The 20355-nt window shown below is 31.2% G+C and overlaps 1 protein-coding gene across 1 annotated transcript in view; it reads right to left on the reverse strand.

Moving 5' to 3' along the window:
* LOC123664295 (vesicle-associated membrane protein 2-like) overlaps nt 1–19125 on the reverse strand; it is a 62416-nt gene extending 43291 nt beyond the window's left edge. The window contains exons 1-5 of the mRNA XM_045598886.1: nt 19025–19125; nt 17995–18136; nt 17278–17356; nt 17116–17195; nt 16876–16927 (exon numbers count right to left, since the gene is read on the reverse strand). Of these exons, the coding sequence (XP_045454842.1) occupies nt 16876–16927; nt 17116–17195; nt 17278–17356; nt 17995–18136; nt 19025–19026 (355 nt within the window). The 5' untranslated portion in view covers nt 19027–19125. The remainder of the gene's footprint in view (nt 1–16875; nt 16928–17115; nt 17196–17277; nt 17357–17994; nt 18137–19024) is intronic.
* Between the last annotated feature and the right edge of the window lie 1230 nt (nt 19126–20355).

Below are 20355 nucleotides of genomic sequence, written 5' to 3' on the forward strand. Positions count from 1 at the left end.
ATCCTTCTCCTACATGGGGAAAGAGGCCTATGCCCAGTAGTGGGATATTACAGGCTGAAGCGTACCCTGAAGCGTATAAGTAACAGATCGCAATCAGTTGTATACGAGTATGTTAACAATCGGGACCGACAGCTTAACGTGCTCTCCGAGACATGGTGGGGAGACCAACAAGGGCAAACATCTAAATCGTAAAGAAATATTTATACAAATAAAAATATCCATTTCGAGCGTGAATCGAATTCAAAAACCGCTGGTATTTAGGTGCGTACGTTGCTCACCACTACACCAGACCGGTGAACCGGTGATAATGAAAATATGACATTGTTAAAAAAGCGGAAAAAACAGAGAACATATGTTATTTAAATACGAATTTATATAAACAGTTAACAATGATAAGGATATATTACGCTTAATTTTATCACTATAAGCACATTCAATCAAGACCAGTACAACAATTCGTGTGACTCACAGATATTACGACATTTAGATATATTCAAATATATTAATTTGCTATCACACCTGGGACAATTAATTTGCAAATAGTCATTTACTTTGACACTATACCAATCTTAGATTAGAATAGTAAGTGCAGATATGGCATGAAACATGTGTCAAATGACAGGAGCTTCGGTATTGTGTATGACACAAGCTTAGGTACTGTGGATGATACTTTAACCCTCAAATTGTTTAAAAAACGTCATACATACATTTTGCAATTGTTCAATGACGGATTGTGTTACTTTTAAAACATTTTTATAGGAATTAAGGCGTGTTCCACCTTCTGCTTTTAGTTGGTGCACATTTCATATGGCTGTTAATCTAAGGATGATTATTACTTTTAACCGTTTTTATAAGTTATACTTGTAAGTGGGTTGTAAGGGCCTTCTTTACTTTCTACTGAATAAGTAAGTAGTTTATCAGTGACTTATTTGCGAGATAATCACCAAGTTTTGGTGTTACGCATGCCAAATAGAAGAATATGACAAACAAAGTGGACTTTGATAGTGAAACATAAAAGCATATCCGTATTTCTACCTTTTGGATACCATTATATATCAAAAACTACCAGCAACCTGTTAAATTGGTAACGCCGGCCCACAAAAAATGCTCTGTACCTTTGACCTACCCACCTAGGTCTATGTATTTCAATACGTTGAATCCGAATTTGACATACGTTTGGTCCGTAAATCCCCAAATTTTGCGTCTAAATGCCTACAAATCACAAAACATTGCTATATTTATGCAAATAGTTTGTTAACGAGCCATTAAAACTCATGAGAAGTACTTGGGCTAGTTAAAAAAAAATATGCATAAATCCTTTTTTGCGATTTTCAGCCATTTTTGGCGGGTTTTTTTTTTGGAATTTATTCAAAATTAGGTAGTGTATTGAACGAACATAATTCAGAATTCGGAAGTCAAACTGTTGCTGTTACTCACATCTAGTATGTCATTTACTTTATAACTAGGTTAAAGTTGAAGAGTTGAACAATTCAAAATATAGTTACATATTTTAAGTATATATTCGAATACGAATGTTATTATGAGCTGAGAAATTTTAATAAAGCGACAGTTATGATAAGTTTAATACCTCAGATCTTGATTTACAAAATGTAATTGTCATAATTACCCGTATTATATTCTGTTTTCCAGTTATCAATAAAGTTTAGCCTTTGTTATAATGCAGTATTAATTTCTCGTTAACCATCAAGGAAAATTGATTAAATTGTATATGTAAAATTGTTAGTGGAGATCAATTCTGTTTAAATGGCGTCATATTTTAACATTCCATTAATGGTGATTAATATTAATTTTATAATTTATTATTATAAACTTTTAATAAATAGTCTCTTTTTACTATATTAATATTACTTGTTGCATTACGACTAATAATATTTTTAAGCTTTTAATTTACCTTTATATCCTCTCAAGCTCTACCTGCATATTTTGCAATTCATTGTGAGACATTTACATCAACAATGAACCAACTTCTCAAACTTTTTTTTTGAGGTTCCTAGTTCGAGTATATTTTTATATGTGTTACCTCATTACTTTTTATTGGGTGTAGCGATTTCAATGAATCTTTTTTAATTAGAAAGCTATCGCTTATTTTGTTCTCCAATTAAATTTAAGCGAGATCTGATGAATACATTTTGAGATATATCTAATAATACGGATTTAAAAATCGGTTTCTTTTACCTGAAAACAAACTTGGCTCGATTAAGCCTGTAACATCCCACTGCTGGACATAGGCCTCTTTCTCCTTGTAGTAGAAGGATCGCGGCATAATCCACCACGCTGCTTCACTACGAATTGTCGGAAATATATCCTTACTATCAGTATAGATTACTATCAAGTATAATAACAACCGAAACCGACAGCTTAACGTGCCCTCCGGGGTACAATGGGGAGACCGTAAAAGATTGAAAGAAATATTTGTGTATATACAAATGTCCATCCCGAGCGGGAGTCGCAGGAATCAAACTCACAAACCACCAGTATTTAAACGCCTTTACGGCACACGCACCATTACACCAGAACGGTTGGTAACATAGTTATTACTTACCAATGATTACAACTCTATCAAGCTTTAAAGTGTATTCTAGACTGCGTATGTACAGATCCCAAATCGAGAGTTGTTAGTTCTAGTGTAAAGTCATAAATTGCTACATTGCACTTAATACACACTGGTCAATTAACAATTTTAGCAGCTGTATCGAAACGCGATAACTTGAATTAATACAATTCTGATGAAACAAATTCAGTACTGAGCATAACAATCCATTACTTGATACACAATCTCATTGTGTCTGATTAGACTGACATTTCAATAAATGTTTTAGATCTATTGATAGGACTTTAAGTTATATTATTGTATTTGCTATCAAACGAAAAAAAACGACTTCAATTACATCGACAAGTAATACAGCGTAAGTAGATGAAAAAAATTAACAAACGCGCTAGTCGTCACTACGATTTTCGAGGGTTCCCCTCGATTTCTATGCGGTGCCTGCTTATCATGGTTTCACCCTTGGGATATTTCCTTTCAAATAAAAAAAGAATTATCAAAATCGGTTCATAAACGACGAAGTTATCCACGAACATATTCTGCGTTAGCATTCCAATTCCCGTTGGGTGAAAATAAACTATACGTTTTGAATATTATTTTTTTTTCCATAAGAAAATGTTTGTGTTCAGTATTGGGTGGTTCTAACTTCTAGATTTTTGAATATTTGAAATTCCAATACATTACTGGTATAGAGCGTGTGGTCCTTAATTAAGACATAAAACCATAGGCTTTGTCTGAAACGTGACCCGAGAACTATAACTACATCGCGCAACCCCGGTAACAAAGACATATACACAGACTTAGTATCTCTAGAAGTATACTTTTAATGTAATTTTGTGTATATATTTAATACTATTAAACGAGCAATTCTTGTATATATATTTTGAATCTCGGAAACGGCTCCAACGATTTTCATGAAATTTAGTATGCAGGGGACTTCGGGGCGATAAATCGATATAACTAGGATCCATTTTCAGAAAATGTCGTTTTATCCCTGTTTTTAGGCAATAAAAATGGCTACAATATCGTTAACTAAATTTCGCAATTGTCAATAAAGTTGTTATAACTTAGGTGGGAAAGCGACCGGTCGTGATCAACCGAGAAGACCACGGTTCAAATCCCCATGTCTTGGAGATCGATTATTTTTCCTTCTTTTCTAATTGCACTCATGATTTTTTATTTAAATTACCTATTCATATTTTTTATTATTATGTCGGTAAAATCGGAAAATAATATTCATATTTTAATATGTAATTCGTGTTTAAATATGATTTCCAAAAAACACGATTTACTAAAAATACCGAGCTAAGCTCGGTCAACCAGGTACTTATTTTAATTCAGCGCAATTATTCTGCTACTATGTTATCTCATCCGCAGTGGAGATGCGTGGATTCGGTTCTGTACCCTTCCCGTACATGGAGTGCGAGATGTTACAATCTGAACCGTTCGATAATATCCTGTTCCAAAATATGATGACGCTTTGGTTTTCATTTGGTTTGATTCCTCTTTTTCTTATTTCAGTAAGAAAGGCAAATATCGTTGACGTACCTTCCCACACCTATGAAATTCCTTATAGTTACAGTAAACGACCCACAACAGTTAGAGGTCTCTGATAAAACACACATTTTGTCACGTGGTCAGGTGGTGGTGTCGACCATAGAGCTATTCACAGTAATATGTATGAATCTATTCCTAGAGAATCGTTGACTATGAAACATTTATTTACACAAAAAAAATGTTTGACCCCTCCCTTTTCACACTTCGTCGATCCCTTACCCCTTTTACGTGTAAGTTAAATTATGGATGGACCATTGTTGTCAGTTTCAGAAATCACCGATTAAAGTTTTTATTTGTAACTTACCTTTCCAGTATCCCTACCGCCGTGTAACATTCATGTCCCTTACGTATTTCTTCACACAGTCAGCGCGTTGTGGAGTATGCAGCGTTGCCGGTACAATTTTATGTCACTTTGACGATGTTATCGAGTGTGCAAATGCGGCCACTCATAATGGCCAGTCAGAGATTGCAAACTGTATGAATCAATATATTTATTTAGGACTATTTCTGTACTTTTACTTCTTTTGAACATATAATTTTAAATTTGACTTTGACTATGCAAAATGAGACTTATGAGAATACATCATATAAATATTATACGATCGATTCAAAAATCTAATACGAAGAAATGAAAAAAAATCCTTGATAATAAACTTCTGTATGTGTAGCTAGTAAATGCCTGACATCATAGCTAAATCCCATAAATGTGGTTTAATTCGTTAAGCTATTGCTTTCTATGTTGAAGAATCACTCTCCCAAAGTCCCGTACAATCTTACGACGAAAATTCCAGTTGCCTTTGGTGAAATAATTATTATTAAGACGAATTATCTTAACATAGTATTAAACAAAATCGCTTCCCACTGTCTGTTTCTATGTATGCTTAGATCTTTAAAACTACGCAACAGATTTTGATGTGGTTAATAGATAGAATGATTCAAGAGAAAAGTTTATATGTATAGTAACGGTAGAGAAACACTGATAATTTTAGAGGTTTCCAACCTATCTTCTGTTCATAGTATCAGCATTGCACCCGTGCGAAGCTGGGGCAGGTCGCTAGTATAATAATAAAATAAGTTCCATATACAATTAACGCACTTGCATACTTACTCCAGTAGCGCTTAAAACATAATTTTTTTTTTTTATATTGCGGTCTTAAAACAATGTTGTTAACCTCTGCAACGAGTGACACAAAAATGTGTTACAAAATAAACGATATATCGAACACATTCTAACATATTCTGAAATATATTTCTTCTTGAAGTTAACTAATTTGTAACTATTTTAGTAACAAAATAAATAAAATTCTTAGTCATTTTATTTAGTAAAAAATAATTTTTCATTTTTTTTTTAAATTTTAAAACTTAAATATTGACAACCCGTACTTTCCCGCTTTCCGGTTTCGTACGAGTAGTATTTATCAAAAACAACAAAACATAATGTAAAATATCTATGCTTACGAAGTGAGTTATGTTTTCGAAATTCACTAAGATTTTTTTTAATCAACAACAAATACTTAAATATTTAATTTTTATAACGAGTACATTTTGCTTTGGTAATAAATCAACCCACCATTAGTAGTTATAGGTTGATTATCGTTATATTCTTCGATACTATATTTGTTCTTAAAGAAAACATTAATAGAGTAATATGTTGTGATAGCAGATAAAATAATATAATTTTTTTTCCAATTTTAATTCAATCAATCACATACTATTTGATACGCACACAATCATCTCTCGGTCTTAGAAAATATTGTAATAAGATTTGTTTAATAGTAAATCAACCTCTCAATTTCCTTTTGTTCAATAAAATATTAAAAGGCGCCATAAACAGGTCCGCGATGGCGTCCGATTTTATTTAGAAGCGTAGCGAAGTGTTAATTTGTCGGTCCTAATTTAATTTTATGAGCGCAATTTAGTTCACAATATTATTGTTATGTCCATTACTGTTGCATACAATTTATTATTGTTTTAAAGTAACCATTTGAACTTACTTGCTAAAAAATTAATGCGTTGGTTCTGTGAAGGAGTTATAGTTGTTTACATGCTCATATTACTATGGCTCTAGTATCGATGTGTATTTTAGATGTCTGTCTGTAATGTGTCACTTGTTGGTTATTATTATATATATTTATGTTCGTTTATGGTTATAGAAATAAATATTTAATTCAAGCAAATTAATTTCTAGCTCTGTAAATGACGATAATTCCTTACAACTTTTCATCCCCACCTTTTAACCCCTTACACCCTTTTTTTTTCAAATTAAAAAGTAGCCTGTGTCCTTTCTCAGGCTCTAGACTATATGTGTACCAAATTTAAATCGGTTCAGTAGTTTTTGCGTGAAAGCGACACAGACCGACAGACAGACAGAGGTTACTTTTGCATTCATAATGTTAATTAAGATTATTATTTGGTAAAAATAGATGTTTAATATATGATACGAAAATCCTCTTCGTTCTTATTACCAATAAAATCATTAATAGTCTTTATATTTATACTAAGGCAAATAATAATAGCTTTAGTATGTTTCTTTATAACATTGTAAATGGTGTCGCAACTTTTTTTTCATATAAAGGAGAAGAATAATAAGAATTTTTATAACAATCTAGTAGCCATTTATTGAGTAGTAAAATTTTATTGTAGATACCACTTAACCCGTAACGTGTACAGCAGAGAACAGGGCACTTAGCCCTAATAGTGGAACTATTATAGTAAATACTGAATTGATTTTACTCCTTATAGCCCATCGTTATTGAAACATCTTAAAAACTAATTTCGATTTATATTGGACTATAATTGAACAGTAGTTAGCTTTTACACACAAGGATATATGGGACTTTTGAAGTTGATGACAATGATTCACTCTGTAGCATTCCACTGCTGGGCATAGGCCTCTTTCTACATGTAGGAGAAGGGATAAAAACTAAGTTACACTTTACGCTCGTGTGCAAGGCTCTACAATTTTTTTCTTGCATAATACACACCGGGTTGGCAACTTGCATTTTATGTTTTAAATGATAGCCGACCGACATATATTTTTTTTTTTGTAATGAAACATGAAATAATATTAAAACGTACAAATAGTACATGTAAAATTATTATTAGGTACATGGAAACTTGAGGACGGAGTCGAACCCACAACCCTGTAACGGAAAGCAGGTTTACACGAACTGCGCTAGTGGACCAAACGCTTACCTTTATTAAAAAAAATACAGATGTAATGGCTTTATTATATTTTATAAGCACACATAATATAGATAAAGCTAAAATTCACAATTTAATTAGATTTTATAGATAATAAGTACAATCATAAACTAATTCAAGTATTGATTACTTAGTATATAACAGTACTGTAACCAATTCAGTAAAACAATTAATTGTAACATGTTTAATCATGTATCGAACCACGCCATATCTCACCTCTTACGTGTAAAGTTAATTACTTCGGCTAACTTAAACTTAGGTCACAAGTTACAAAGATACGCCACTGTTCTATATTCACAATTAAGTGATAAGTATCAACAATAACGTTATATCGATAGAGAAAATTTGATTACTGTTTGTTTGTGAGATAACTGTATCGATATTTTGTTGTGTTGGTTTATATTTTTCGTTAAATTCATTGCTTTAAGTTTTTACACAAATTAATTACTTAATAATCCAAAGGTAGAATAAAGAAAATTATATTTTTTTTTGTACGAGTATTAAATAAGAATTTTTAAGAAAAGCCAAATTGTGTCGACAACCCATACAAAAGTAAATTGTCGAAGTAGTAAAACCAATTCTTTCAAATCTACTACTAACAAAACAATGCTTTTATGATAAAATGTAATCTGTGGTTCTTGATCACATAATTTTTACAATTCAATCTTTACAAAATTTCGAACATTGATTAGGTAACTAAAACTGATTTTTTCTAAAATTAAAATGATATCTTGCTTTAAAAGTCGTTGATGGGGGGGGGGGGGGGGCGGTGGCATCTTGTATTTTCACACATTATATAACTTCATCCCTAACTTTCCACACCTCAACATTTTTAAAATTACCATATAGAAGCAACTTAGCGTTTACAACTGGCTATTAATAAATTAATTATACTGTATGGTATTTACATTAACAATAATCATATACACACAAATTATTCCATTCTAAGATCATTTTGCAAGTTGCAATATTTTACGTGTGTGAGAACAATAACGACAGGAAATCAAAATTGGAATGCATGATTCCATCTTGTTTCATATAGCACGCAATGGCACGCGCCGGTAGCACTGGCCACTTAAGTTTACGCTAAACGTAATCACAATAGGCACTCTGCCTACAGATAAAATATTCTAAAATAAATTACGATTAAACCTTTCAAATATACATTTTTTTAATAAAACAAGTAAATACTAACATTTTTATTTATTTATAATAATATGCTTTTTTTGTAAGTCTTGGTTTAAGATATCAATAAGCAATCGTAATATTTGAAATTTTTATACAAGTAATTTATACAATATAGGTCCTTTATTACTTTCAAATAACCTAGGCATATTTTGAATTTTCAGTAAATATCTAGTTCACATCAAACAATATGAAATGTAATACTATTGCAAGATTACAATAACTTTTGCAATTGTTGCTGAATTACCGCCGCGTCTGATCTGCAATGATTGGCCATTGATTGTATGATTAGGCACTTTTCTTCCATACCACAGCCTGGTTACTGTATGGGACTTTAAGAAAAATAAAATATACTTATTTATGCTCTTCTGAAAACAATAAAAAACCAACTGGCATCAAAAAAAATTTAAGCATAAACTCAAACTTAAAAAAATTTAAGTGTCAATAATATATAATATAAGAAACGCTTAGGTAAAAAAGAAACTTTACCAACACAATTTTCTTTACTCTATTTTCTTTTATTGCAACGCCACAACAAAAGCGGAGCCCGAGAAAATTATAGGGACATTCGCGAACACCTAGTTTAGATTGGACGTAATATTCTATCTACTATTACTTAGGTTTTACTGGCGCATTCGGTAATATACTTGATTTATAAAAGTGCAAGGTTTATCCCGCGTAGATGGCTAGTTACTCTACGATATTATATATTTTTAAGAAGCTTAATGCTATGTTATTTTGAATCACAACGCAAATTGTTAAGTATATAACTCTTTGCATCGTAATTCATTTATTAACTCGTTATATTTATAAAAGATTTATTGATCGGTCTACAAAAATTTTTTATAAGACTTATGGAAAGTAGTTATATTCATATTACAGCGCATTATACTCGTAACTAACTTTTGTGAACTATGTTGTGGATTATTATTTTTAGTATTTATTTCTCTTTTTATATTTGTCATGTTTGTAAAAGAAAAAGTAAATACAAACTGCCAACTGTAACTGCGCTTAATCCAAAAGATCCAGTGCATAAAGACGATACCAAACGCTTACAGTTTCAAATCTGAGTTAGCATTCGAAATCATAATAATAAAAAAATCGATAAATAAGCAGGCTCTGTCATATTATCATCAGATATTAAGACTAGTATATCTACCAAAAAAAGCACAGTTCTCAAATTAAACTCCCAGTCCATTTGGTATTAAGAGTAACTTTTTGAACTTATTACGTACATATATATCCTTCAAATTCGATTAGATATAAATTTAAAAAGTTATCTTTATCTTTACACACCCTATTTTACTTATTCAAAAGGTCGAAGTGAAAGAAACAACACTGTTTGGAGAAGCAAAATAAACGATACGAACTTCTCAAACACCTGACAGTCTCATTACCGCGAACTATCAACGCACGCTACACCCACGTGAGGCGAGTCAGACAAAAAGTTTTTTTTTTCTTTTAACAAACAACGTTATTGTATAAAACATATTAATTTAAAGATATTTTTTTTATTTAACTAAATTTTTCATCAGATAATGTATATTTTTTTTTAATTTCAAATTATCATCCACTACTCTAAATTAGCCATACCTTCTGTTAACATCACGTACTAACTACGCTTATCCTACATACGATTTATTACATAAGACTGCAGATCAACAGTCTTGTGACTGCCTAGTAAAGTTAGGACGTGATCCGACGCGAAGATCATGCAATGTATTATTCTAGCATTTAAATTTTTTAAATTCGTTTATTCTAGCATCTAAATTTTTCTAGCATTATTCTAGCATTTAAATTTTTTAAATTCGTATCAAGTTAAATAATACTTACACTAAGACTAATACTGAGGAAAATACCTCTTATATCTAGTTTATATCCACACCAAAAAGGTTTGTGTATCTTATAAATTCAACTGTACTTTTATTAACTCAACTTTTTTTGTTCATTTCAACCCATTCCCGCCCCATTGCGCAAAGTATCACCTCTCACCCGGCTGACAGGGCCGCAGCTCACCGCTTGACACGCAATTAAATAATGCTCCAAGTCTTCACACTAAATTCAATATCTCCAAGCAAAGGTAGATCTAGTTCGAGATCGTGTTACCGCTACTATTTGTACACGAAAAGAAATCGTTTTAATAACAGACTCGACTTCGAGAAACTAAGAAAAAAAAAAAAAAAAAATTTAAAATTTAGTTTTTAAAAACAAATTATTAGTTGATAAAAATATAGCTACTAATTTTAATTTGCAATAATGATGTTTCGTTACTTACACTGTATGTAGGAGTTAAGTATTTTTCATTTTACTCAACTAAATTTCACTAAATTTCTTTCTAGTTTTCTTATGAAATTATTGTGATATATTATTTATTTCTTGTTCTTGTGATACTATTCATATATAAAGTTGAGGCAACCAAAAACTCAATTCAAGTTTACAATTAAGTTGACTTACCCTGCGCACAACACTTTCGTTACTTGTACTAATATGAGGTACCCGTTATTTCGCTAACGTAACGTGAAGAAGGAAAACAACAACACACCATAGATTACGTTATTAGAATACCGATTCCTTTAGTAGGTAATTCACACCTGGGGGTGAATGAGAAAATAAATAAAATTAATAGGGTGAGAAGTTAACGAGATGTAAGGGAAAGTGTTATATGGTAAGTGATTCAGTGCTATTCAAGATCAGTTGAAACTGAACACGCTTTGTTTTCTCGGACAGTTCCCACAGCGAAAATAATTGACTGTCTGTTCAACAAAATATCGTATTCGCACATTACTTTTGTATCACTTAGTAATGAATTGCATGTAGATTAAAAAACAAACTAACTTAGCCTCTCATCTTCTATTAAAAAGATATGTATAATCTGTGCATTAGAAAATATTAATTGTCTCTGTCAAACATTGCGCGAAAATAAGTATATAATGTACTCAGTGTAAAGTTTTTGCTCCTTATACGTTTTGCTTAGTCATTTATCCTTTTAATTGAACCTTACATTAAGAGTTCGTACACTACCGACATTACTTAAGGCTTAGTGACACGAACGCATAACTCACGTCATACCAACCATTACTGTAAGTCAAAATGGCGGCTATCAAAGAGAAAGCTCGCTCTCTCACATCATTCTCCAAGCTATGGTCTATGAAGGGCTTGCGGAACTTAGCATAGTCGCAATAAAATTTAAATAATATGAATTTTATTCTTTTAGTAATAGAGTTCGAAATGTAATGATATTGTTTTAAATTTTATTCGCTCGAGTGTGACAGGGCTAAATTTATCAATTTACAAAGATTGTTCTTTGTCTTGCACTATTAACACGTTAACGTCATGTTCAGAGCGTTACATTGGTTGCTAAATATTAAATTATTATGGATATTTTACTTGCTTCCACGGCAACATAACACATTGTTCTTTAGAGCAGCAGTGCGCACACGTTATTTATAGTTGAGAGTCTCGTGGTTTATATACTAAGTATATTTTATTATAATATTAAGTCTTGAGCACACTGGCCACTTAAGCTATTTGTAATATAATATCAAATATCAAAATGCTTTAGAAATATTTTGTATTCAAAATTGTCATGGTTTCAATTAAGATTTTTTATTGTTTAGGTATATACAAATATGTTTAATACATAACATCATAAAAAATGTTTATATTTTTTAACTTCCCAATTAAATAAAGTTTGAATATAGGCCTTATGAATATTCTTACTAAAATTGTCATTACATCAATTAAAACATAACGTGTATTAGTTATAAATAAAACGCACGTTGTCATACACAATATATTTCAGTAACATTTTAATAACATTTTCTTCAATAGAATAAATCCGAAATAAACTGAAGGCTAATATTATTAATTTGAAACAATTGAGTGCATTTTAAAGAATCTACTCTAAAGATTTAACTCCCAATTGTTATGAATTTTTATGAAAATTCTTATTTTTAGCTAGAAATATGAATAATATTAGCGATAAATAAACAAATTTATATATTGAGTTATATCTAATACACATCAAATAGTAAATGGCAAAAGATTTCTCAAAGGAACTGATGGTGGGCTTAATTTTATGACAGTAATTTATTAATATAATTATGTATCTAGCTATGAAATATTAATTGAATAAAATAAATTATTTTATGTTTATTTATTTTTATATATTAAGACCTTTGTTATTACAAACATTAGTCTACAAAATCTGTGGAATTTTCACTTACGTTTTTTAATGTTTATTTATATTAAAGAATATTATGCAAAGGAACTTTATATCTTTGTTATTTGAAACTCGTAATTTATAACTTTATTGCGTATATATTTTCGATTTATAGATCATACATGTAGAAAAATCAATCTCGAAACGAGTCAAATTGACCGATAATTTAAAATCAAAACTATAATTAATTATTGTTCTTAATTTCATTATCAATCGTTAAGTCTTAAGCGATAGGAATAGTATGACTAATAAGTAACTTAACATACTTTTTCGTCTCTACATTCCTTTATATACAATAAAAGAACTAATATTGTCAGTGGCACCATATCTTTTCCTGTAGGTGTAAGTACTTTATAACTTATTCTATACGCTTTACATTTAAAAGTCCAATTAAAATTAAATAATATTTTGTGCGACGCTCAGCATTAGCTAGCAGCAAATTAACTATTACTTATATATATAATTCTTTGAGCCTAAAAAGCATATATTCGTCTATATATTTTCTTCCTATATTAAAATTGAATCTACCTACAATATTATCTTTCAGAGCTTCACCCGTTTTTCCGAACTTTTTTCGTTATAAATATGATTATCAACTTGATATCATATGTTAATTTTAGAATTTTTTATCTAGCAATATGGTATTTACTTTTGAAAGAATAAACTTAAAGATTTTATTTTGTCAATTGAGAGAGATACTTCAAATTAGATAACGGTAATTAACAAATGCTATCAAATAGATAAAAACATGAAAATACTATTTATAATATTAAATTGACACATAGACGACAAAAAATAGGCAATGCAGCCGAGTGAACGCCATTAACTAAAACTCATATAATTGACATACCTACTCCTTACACTCTAGAATTCGTTTCGAGTAAACATTTTTTATAATTACATATAACGTAAATAAATCATAAATAAGTCCGTTTTTTTTTTCGTTGCAATTAAATAACTATTTCATATCATGCTGAAGTTCGTGAATTAAAATACATAATCGTATTCTTACAATTCCATAATTCTAATACTATACCTATCCCTTTGATGTTCTACCACAAAGTATGTTTGTTCGTTTCTTTTTGTATCTTAATAAATTAGTAGTTAAATAAAATACACACAATAGAGAATTTATTGTTATTAATCGAAGTACTTACATTTAACCGGCTGAATATCGAAACCATATTTACGATATTTTATCTTATTTTATAACTGTCGGAACTGTCTAATATTACGTTCTTGTAAAGGCAGAATATTAGCCGATTAAATATAAATACATTCCCATTCCGATCCCATACCACTATAAATACAAAAAAAAATACCTCTAGGCTCCTCGTAGGCCGATATCGAAACTTCTTTCATACACTTAACAAGCGAGTATAATATATTTAAGATGCAATTTGACTCTATAAATTAGTAACACAGACAAGGCAAGCAAAATAAATTACATTTACCGCAAATTCTAACAAAATCTTTGATCTAAGCTCAAATTAATAATTAACTCGTTATATTTTAATTTGACACCTTATTTTAAAAATTTATACACATTCCACAGTAGTTATTTTCAATTTAAACACACGTGTCGTAAAATGTACACATGTTATTGGAAATATTGAACAATACTTTATTTAATATTTAAATATATTTTATAAGTGTGTTACTATTGGATTAAGTAATTTAATTAAAGTTTTTACTCTTAATTTAATATCTAAAACGTTATTTGACTTTCAATTAAAACAAACACTATAATATTTTACGCAACTGCCCTTAACATGTGACCGTTTCTACACTAAATTTTTATTACCTATACGCTTTACAAAATTTATTGTAATTACACATCCACGCTGAAGGTCATGTCTTGCGGTTATTGGTTACATGTATTTTCCTGAAAGAATTTCATTGGTATTAAATAAGTATCTTTTTTCTCAGACAGGTATTTCATTGATATACAAAAGATATTGATACAAATAGTGTTTTGTATTAAGTACTAGAAAACGAACATACTTCTTTATTTGCAATTTATATTTACTTTATTTATATATACTCTTTATTGCATACAACAAAAACCATAATATTAAGATATGAAAAATAAAGAATAGTGTTCAAAGGCGGTCTTATCGCTAGTAGAGCAATCTCTTCCAGACAACCTTTGGATATATGTATAGGACACGGCATAGTGAAAGCGATTGGAAGTGTACAACGAGAAGTGACGTATAGTGTCACCTATATTATCATTAAACAATATTTTTATTAAATTAATAATCATTAAAGGAATATGTTCGATGTAAATATTTTATTGAAAATTTAAATAATGAAAGTGGTAACTGTGACATGAGTGTATGTTAAAAACATTCAAAAATTAATGTGGCAATTATAAGGCATTAATGCAAATGCAATTAAATTGTTTCAAAATTGTTTTAACAAAACGTGATGGTGACAGACAATTAGTGGTAATGAATATGTATAAATTATGTAGGTATATGTTAAGTGAAAGATCAAAAATGTTACTGGTACTGTGTAAATTTAATACAATAGAATAAAAGTTTAAAAGAGAAATAAGGCACAGTCTTAATCAAAATACTATATATAATATTGTACATATATAGAAAACAGTTCTGTAAGTTACCTCTTATTATTATTACTAAAAAAACATCGACAAAACTACAACTATTAACTAATTTACTAATCTTGATTGATCAATGAAATGATTTAACACAGGAACTTAGTTGGGATTTTATTATATGACATACATTTAACCCCTTTTCTAAAGATAAATAAAAAACCAGTACTGACACTAACTCTACAACTAGCACATCTATTTAACCCCCTATTTCTAAAGCCAGTAACATACAAGCGTTTCTTGAATGTACGCGTTCTTTTGAAGCTAATGCTAATTGCTGGAATAAGAGATCAACAAACACAAATATAAGAGCAGTCTAAAGCAGATCTATCAGATCTTAACACGCTAAGCAAAGAGTTAGAAGATAGAAGAAGGAGTACATCTATCTGACTTACAATTATTAGTAACAGCTGCGGTAGCATTGGCGGCTACGTCCGTTTTGATGCCGGTCATAGTCGGAGTGCCGCGATATCGAACTAACCAAACATTTGTTTAATGTTATCACCTGCAAACAGCAGTAAGCAGAACGTACGCCACGAAGCATCTAGCCTCTACATAATCGCTATGAACACGAGACAAACAGGAAAGGCGATTTTGAGCATAAAACTGGCATAATCTACTTTAAAACTGACTCTCAAACTTCATCTGTATTATTATATATTCCTACTACCTAAATAATTTCGGCCTAATAAGGCCTAAATACCTAATAAGCTAAAAGGCGACTTAGGGATAATACAGTTCCACTACACCTTGGAACTTAAAAACCGACCGATGGCGGGATAACCATCCAACTGCTGGCTTTGAAATACACAGGCAGAAGACGTTCAGCAGTGTCTTCATTGCGACAAAGCCAGCCCTGCGGTCACCAACCCGCCTGCCCAGCATGGTGACTTTGGGCAACACACAGTATTCAAACCACGCGATATTGACGCGAACTTGTGGAAGCCTTGGCCCAGCAGTGGACTGCGATAGGTTGAAATGATGATGATGATGTAAATCATTAAGACCGCATCATCAGTGCCGTTGCTTATTTTATGCTCAAAATTAGAAGTATTTCTATTAAAATACACAAAAACATTTTTACATATAGTCAAGATAGTGTCAGGAGATGAGAAAGAAGGGAAGAGACTGTTACTATTAAGGGGCTGACGTAAGCAATAAAATGCGTCCTAGTATGCAATCACACAATTAAGACTAAAATAATTTTAACAAACAGAGTAGTTTCTAGTTTCCTAAATTATAACCCATTTATACCAAAGTTTTATATTACATAACATTTACATAGTTACATACTTACAAGATAATTATTAAACTATTCCATGTTAAAGATGAAACTTGTTTTTTAAGCAAGTATTTGAAATTTTAGTTAAGTTGTCAAAGTATAGACAATTTAGATTTGACAAATTTCATCTAGACATCAAGATATCCAATTAAAAATACAATCTAAATTAACTCTAAGAGCCAATCACTTGACAACATCGATATCTGTAACAAAGTGAAATCAATAATTTAACTACTTACCGAATAGGAGGCCTATGATAACGATACCAATCACGCCCATTATAATCATCATCTGAAAAATTAAAAAAGGGTAAATTTCATTGGATATCAACCTCTTCATCAAACCTTAACCGCCATAACTTTTGCAACGAGCTTAAATAGTGTTTTTTTTAATTTTCTTTAACCATTTATTCATTGATCATTCATTTTATATTTTTATTATTAATATCCGATATTAATAAAACCTGATTATCGCGATACCTTTAGATTTTGTAACCAAAATTTATTTTTCAAACTTTTTGCTTGCTGCTCGAACTGTGAAGCGCCTTGTTGTAGGGCATCTAAAAATAATAAAATTTTAAATTAAAAGTTCACATAATCTACGTCTTTATTCGTATAATTATGTTATTATTTGTTTCTCACCCGCTCTATCATCTAACTCCGATAATTTTGCGTCTCTGTCTAGCACCTTTTCGACATTCGTTTTCATAATGTCCACAACCTGAAATTTTTATTATGGGTTATTTGTAACCACAATAAAACTTATTTCTGGAGACCAAAGTTAGCCTAATAGATAGAATAAGGTCCGTGAATATTTGTTGAAGAATATCATATCAAATACTGCCTGTATGAAACGAAATTCTAATAAAACTTCAACGTACAGTACGTACCGACACCGAGTTGGCGCACCGGTTACAGCCATGGATTGTACCTGTTGCGCTGGCGGTTGCGGGTTCGATCCCCGCACATGACAAACATTTGTATTGGCCATACAGGTATTTGCCGTGGTCTGGGTGTTTGTGCAGTCCTTGTGGGGTCTCCCCACCGTGCCTCGGAGAGCACGTTAAGCCGTCGGTCCCGGTTGTTATCATGTACACCTGATAGCGACCGTTACTCATAGTAGGGAATATATCCGCCAACCCGCATTGGTGCAGCGTGGTGGATTAAGCTCTAATCCTTCTCCTAGGTGGGGAAAGAGGCCTATGCCCAGTAGTGGAATATTACAGGCTGAAGCGTACAGTGCGTAAGTACCGTAAAAGATACCTTCCAACCAGCAGTAGCACATTTACAAGTAATTACAGTACAAAGTCGAAGTAAAAGTTTAATTGTTGGAGTAACGATCTGTTTCAAAAATCTTACTTCATCAACTTGTGCCTGCGTCTGTTGCAGCCTTCGCTGAGCTGCAATCTGCTGTGGTGTGCGAGGCCCCCCAATGATTTCACCATCTGGTCCCGTTTGGGGCTCCGCTGCTAAACCACCTGGAGTTTCACCTTCCGCCGCCCTGAAAGTTAAATTCCAGACCGTTTGTCTAGCAGAACAAACAAACACTTTTAGTAAATACAAAGGCTTTGCCAATCTCTTTCGTTTAAGTATTCAATCAAAACATTCAGCAGTCACCTTTAGGCTTTTGGGATGGTATACGCATTCGCTGTAAACAAAGACTGTTTTTTTTTTTTATATTTCGTTAATATTTAAACATTTCACATATTTTAAGACGATAAAATATAACTCGTTCTAGAAGCCAATTTTTTAAATTGCTATTTATTTTAATTTACACCTAACTACTGGCATGCCTAATATACTATGATCGATAAAATTATTAAATATTTAACTCATTAATGTTTTCGTAAAAATTACTAAAATAAAGAGACTTCCCAAAATGTTTCGAAATGTGATAAACTTTCTAACAATGTAAAGACTGTATTTGTATTTAAAGTATCTAAGTATGGTTAATTTTTTGAGTATCCGTATTATAGCTATCCGTATAATGTCTTGGCAAGGTGCCATTGATATATCAAAAAAAGAAGGCCATTAAAATTTTCAAGAACTCGTTACAAGAATATACTGTTAATAATCCTTTAATTTTTTATTTTATTTAATTTAAAAAATCCGAGGTCTATAAAAAAATTATATAAAGAAATTATCTACTAAGGTATGAAAATATTGTTTCTCCGATTTATAATAGTTATTTAAAATATTTTTATAATTAAAACTGAGCATTTGAATATAAAAGAAAAAATTAAATTAAAAATTCCTTAGGGCATTAACCAAATTTTTATAACTTAGGAAATAGTTGAAAATTGTTACCACAAATCGTTAAAATGAATTTATGAAGCAGCTATACAAAAAAAAAAACGAAAATTCAAAATCTTTAATTCAGATAACTTACATTTCGTTTCTTTTCACAGTTCTATTTACGACACACTAAGGTACTAGGAAGCTAAGGGAGGCTTTCCTTCACTGGCGTTTCAGCTTGCCGCAAAGCTCAACTGACATGGCCGCAGTAATATCGCGCACAAATGTGCACAAACGTCGACGTTTTGGACCTGCGTCATGGTTGTATGGGTTGCCATGCGGGATGAAATGATGTCATGAAAACAACGTTCGATTACGTAAACTTCATGTAACTTGTTTATTATTAGCACTCCCATTAATATTTTACAAAAACTGTTAGATTGTAATAGGAAATAAGGTAGCGATTAAATTAATTAATTAAAAAAATTTCATGCTTATTAATTTTCTTTACACCTTATTAAAATATCAATAGATATTAAAATTACGCGCTGAATATAATAAAATAAATATTTTTTTAATGTCAAGATTTGGTAGATTATTTTACTTTACTAAAAACATGTGTGATATGTGTAGGATTCTCCGGATAAATTCCCGATAAATAAAAAATGTAATCGTGATGAACATGAAACGCGATCACATCTCAAAAGTATCAAGTATTCGTACTGTATACCTAGGCTATCTATCTAATTCATAATTAGTGAAATATTGCTTGCGAAAACTTGCGAGTTAACTCTTTTCTCTAATTTTTCCATCACAGACATTTTAGGTTTTCAACTCTAAGTATTTTAAATATATTTTGTACTTGAACTAGTGACGTTCAAATTAAAACATTTTAATTTGATAAAATTTTTTAATAATAAAAAAAAGTAGACAATGTCACAAAAAACAATCAATTTTAATAGATCACCTCTCGTCTCGCCAGTACCGCATCGCAGCACAGCGCCTGCGCGCCGCTGCGTTTGTCTCATCGATTAACGCGCACTTTTGAGGTAGGTCCGGGGATTGACACACGTTCTCAATGAATGCATTTTCTTCATGAATGTACGTTTATCTTACTTATATGATTGTCGTTTTAGACGTTTTCTACATTACTGTGTCACATGAACCTTTTACAATCGAATATAATAAAAATAAAAATATATATTCAGGGAAATTTTTCTTTTAATTTTTTCAGTTATTTTTTTTTTTTTTGATAATAACCGAGACCGACGGCTTAACGTGCTCTCCGAGGCACGGTGGGGAGACCGCCTAGGACTGCACAAACACCCAGACCACGGAAAACATCTGTATAGCCAATACAAATGTTTGTCATGTGCGAGAATCGAACCCGCAACCGCCAGCTCAACAGCTAACGCGTCTTCACTCACCCACCACTTATGTATCTATAAAACTAAAACTTTTCTCAAAATGTATACACGCACAAAA

This window comes from Melitaea cinxia, chromosome 21 (assembly GCF_905220565.1).
Source record: "Melitaea cinxia chromosome 21, ilMelCinx1.1, whole genome shotgun sequence".
NCBI classification, from domain to species: Eukaryota; Metazoa; Arthropoda; class Insecta; order Lepidoptera; family Nymphalidae; genus Melitaea; species Melitaea cinxia.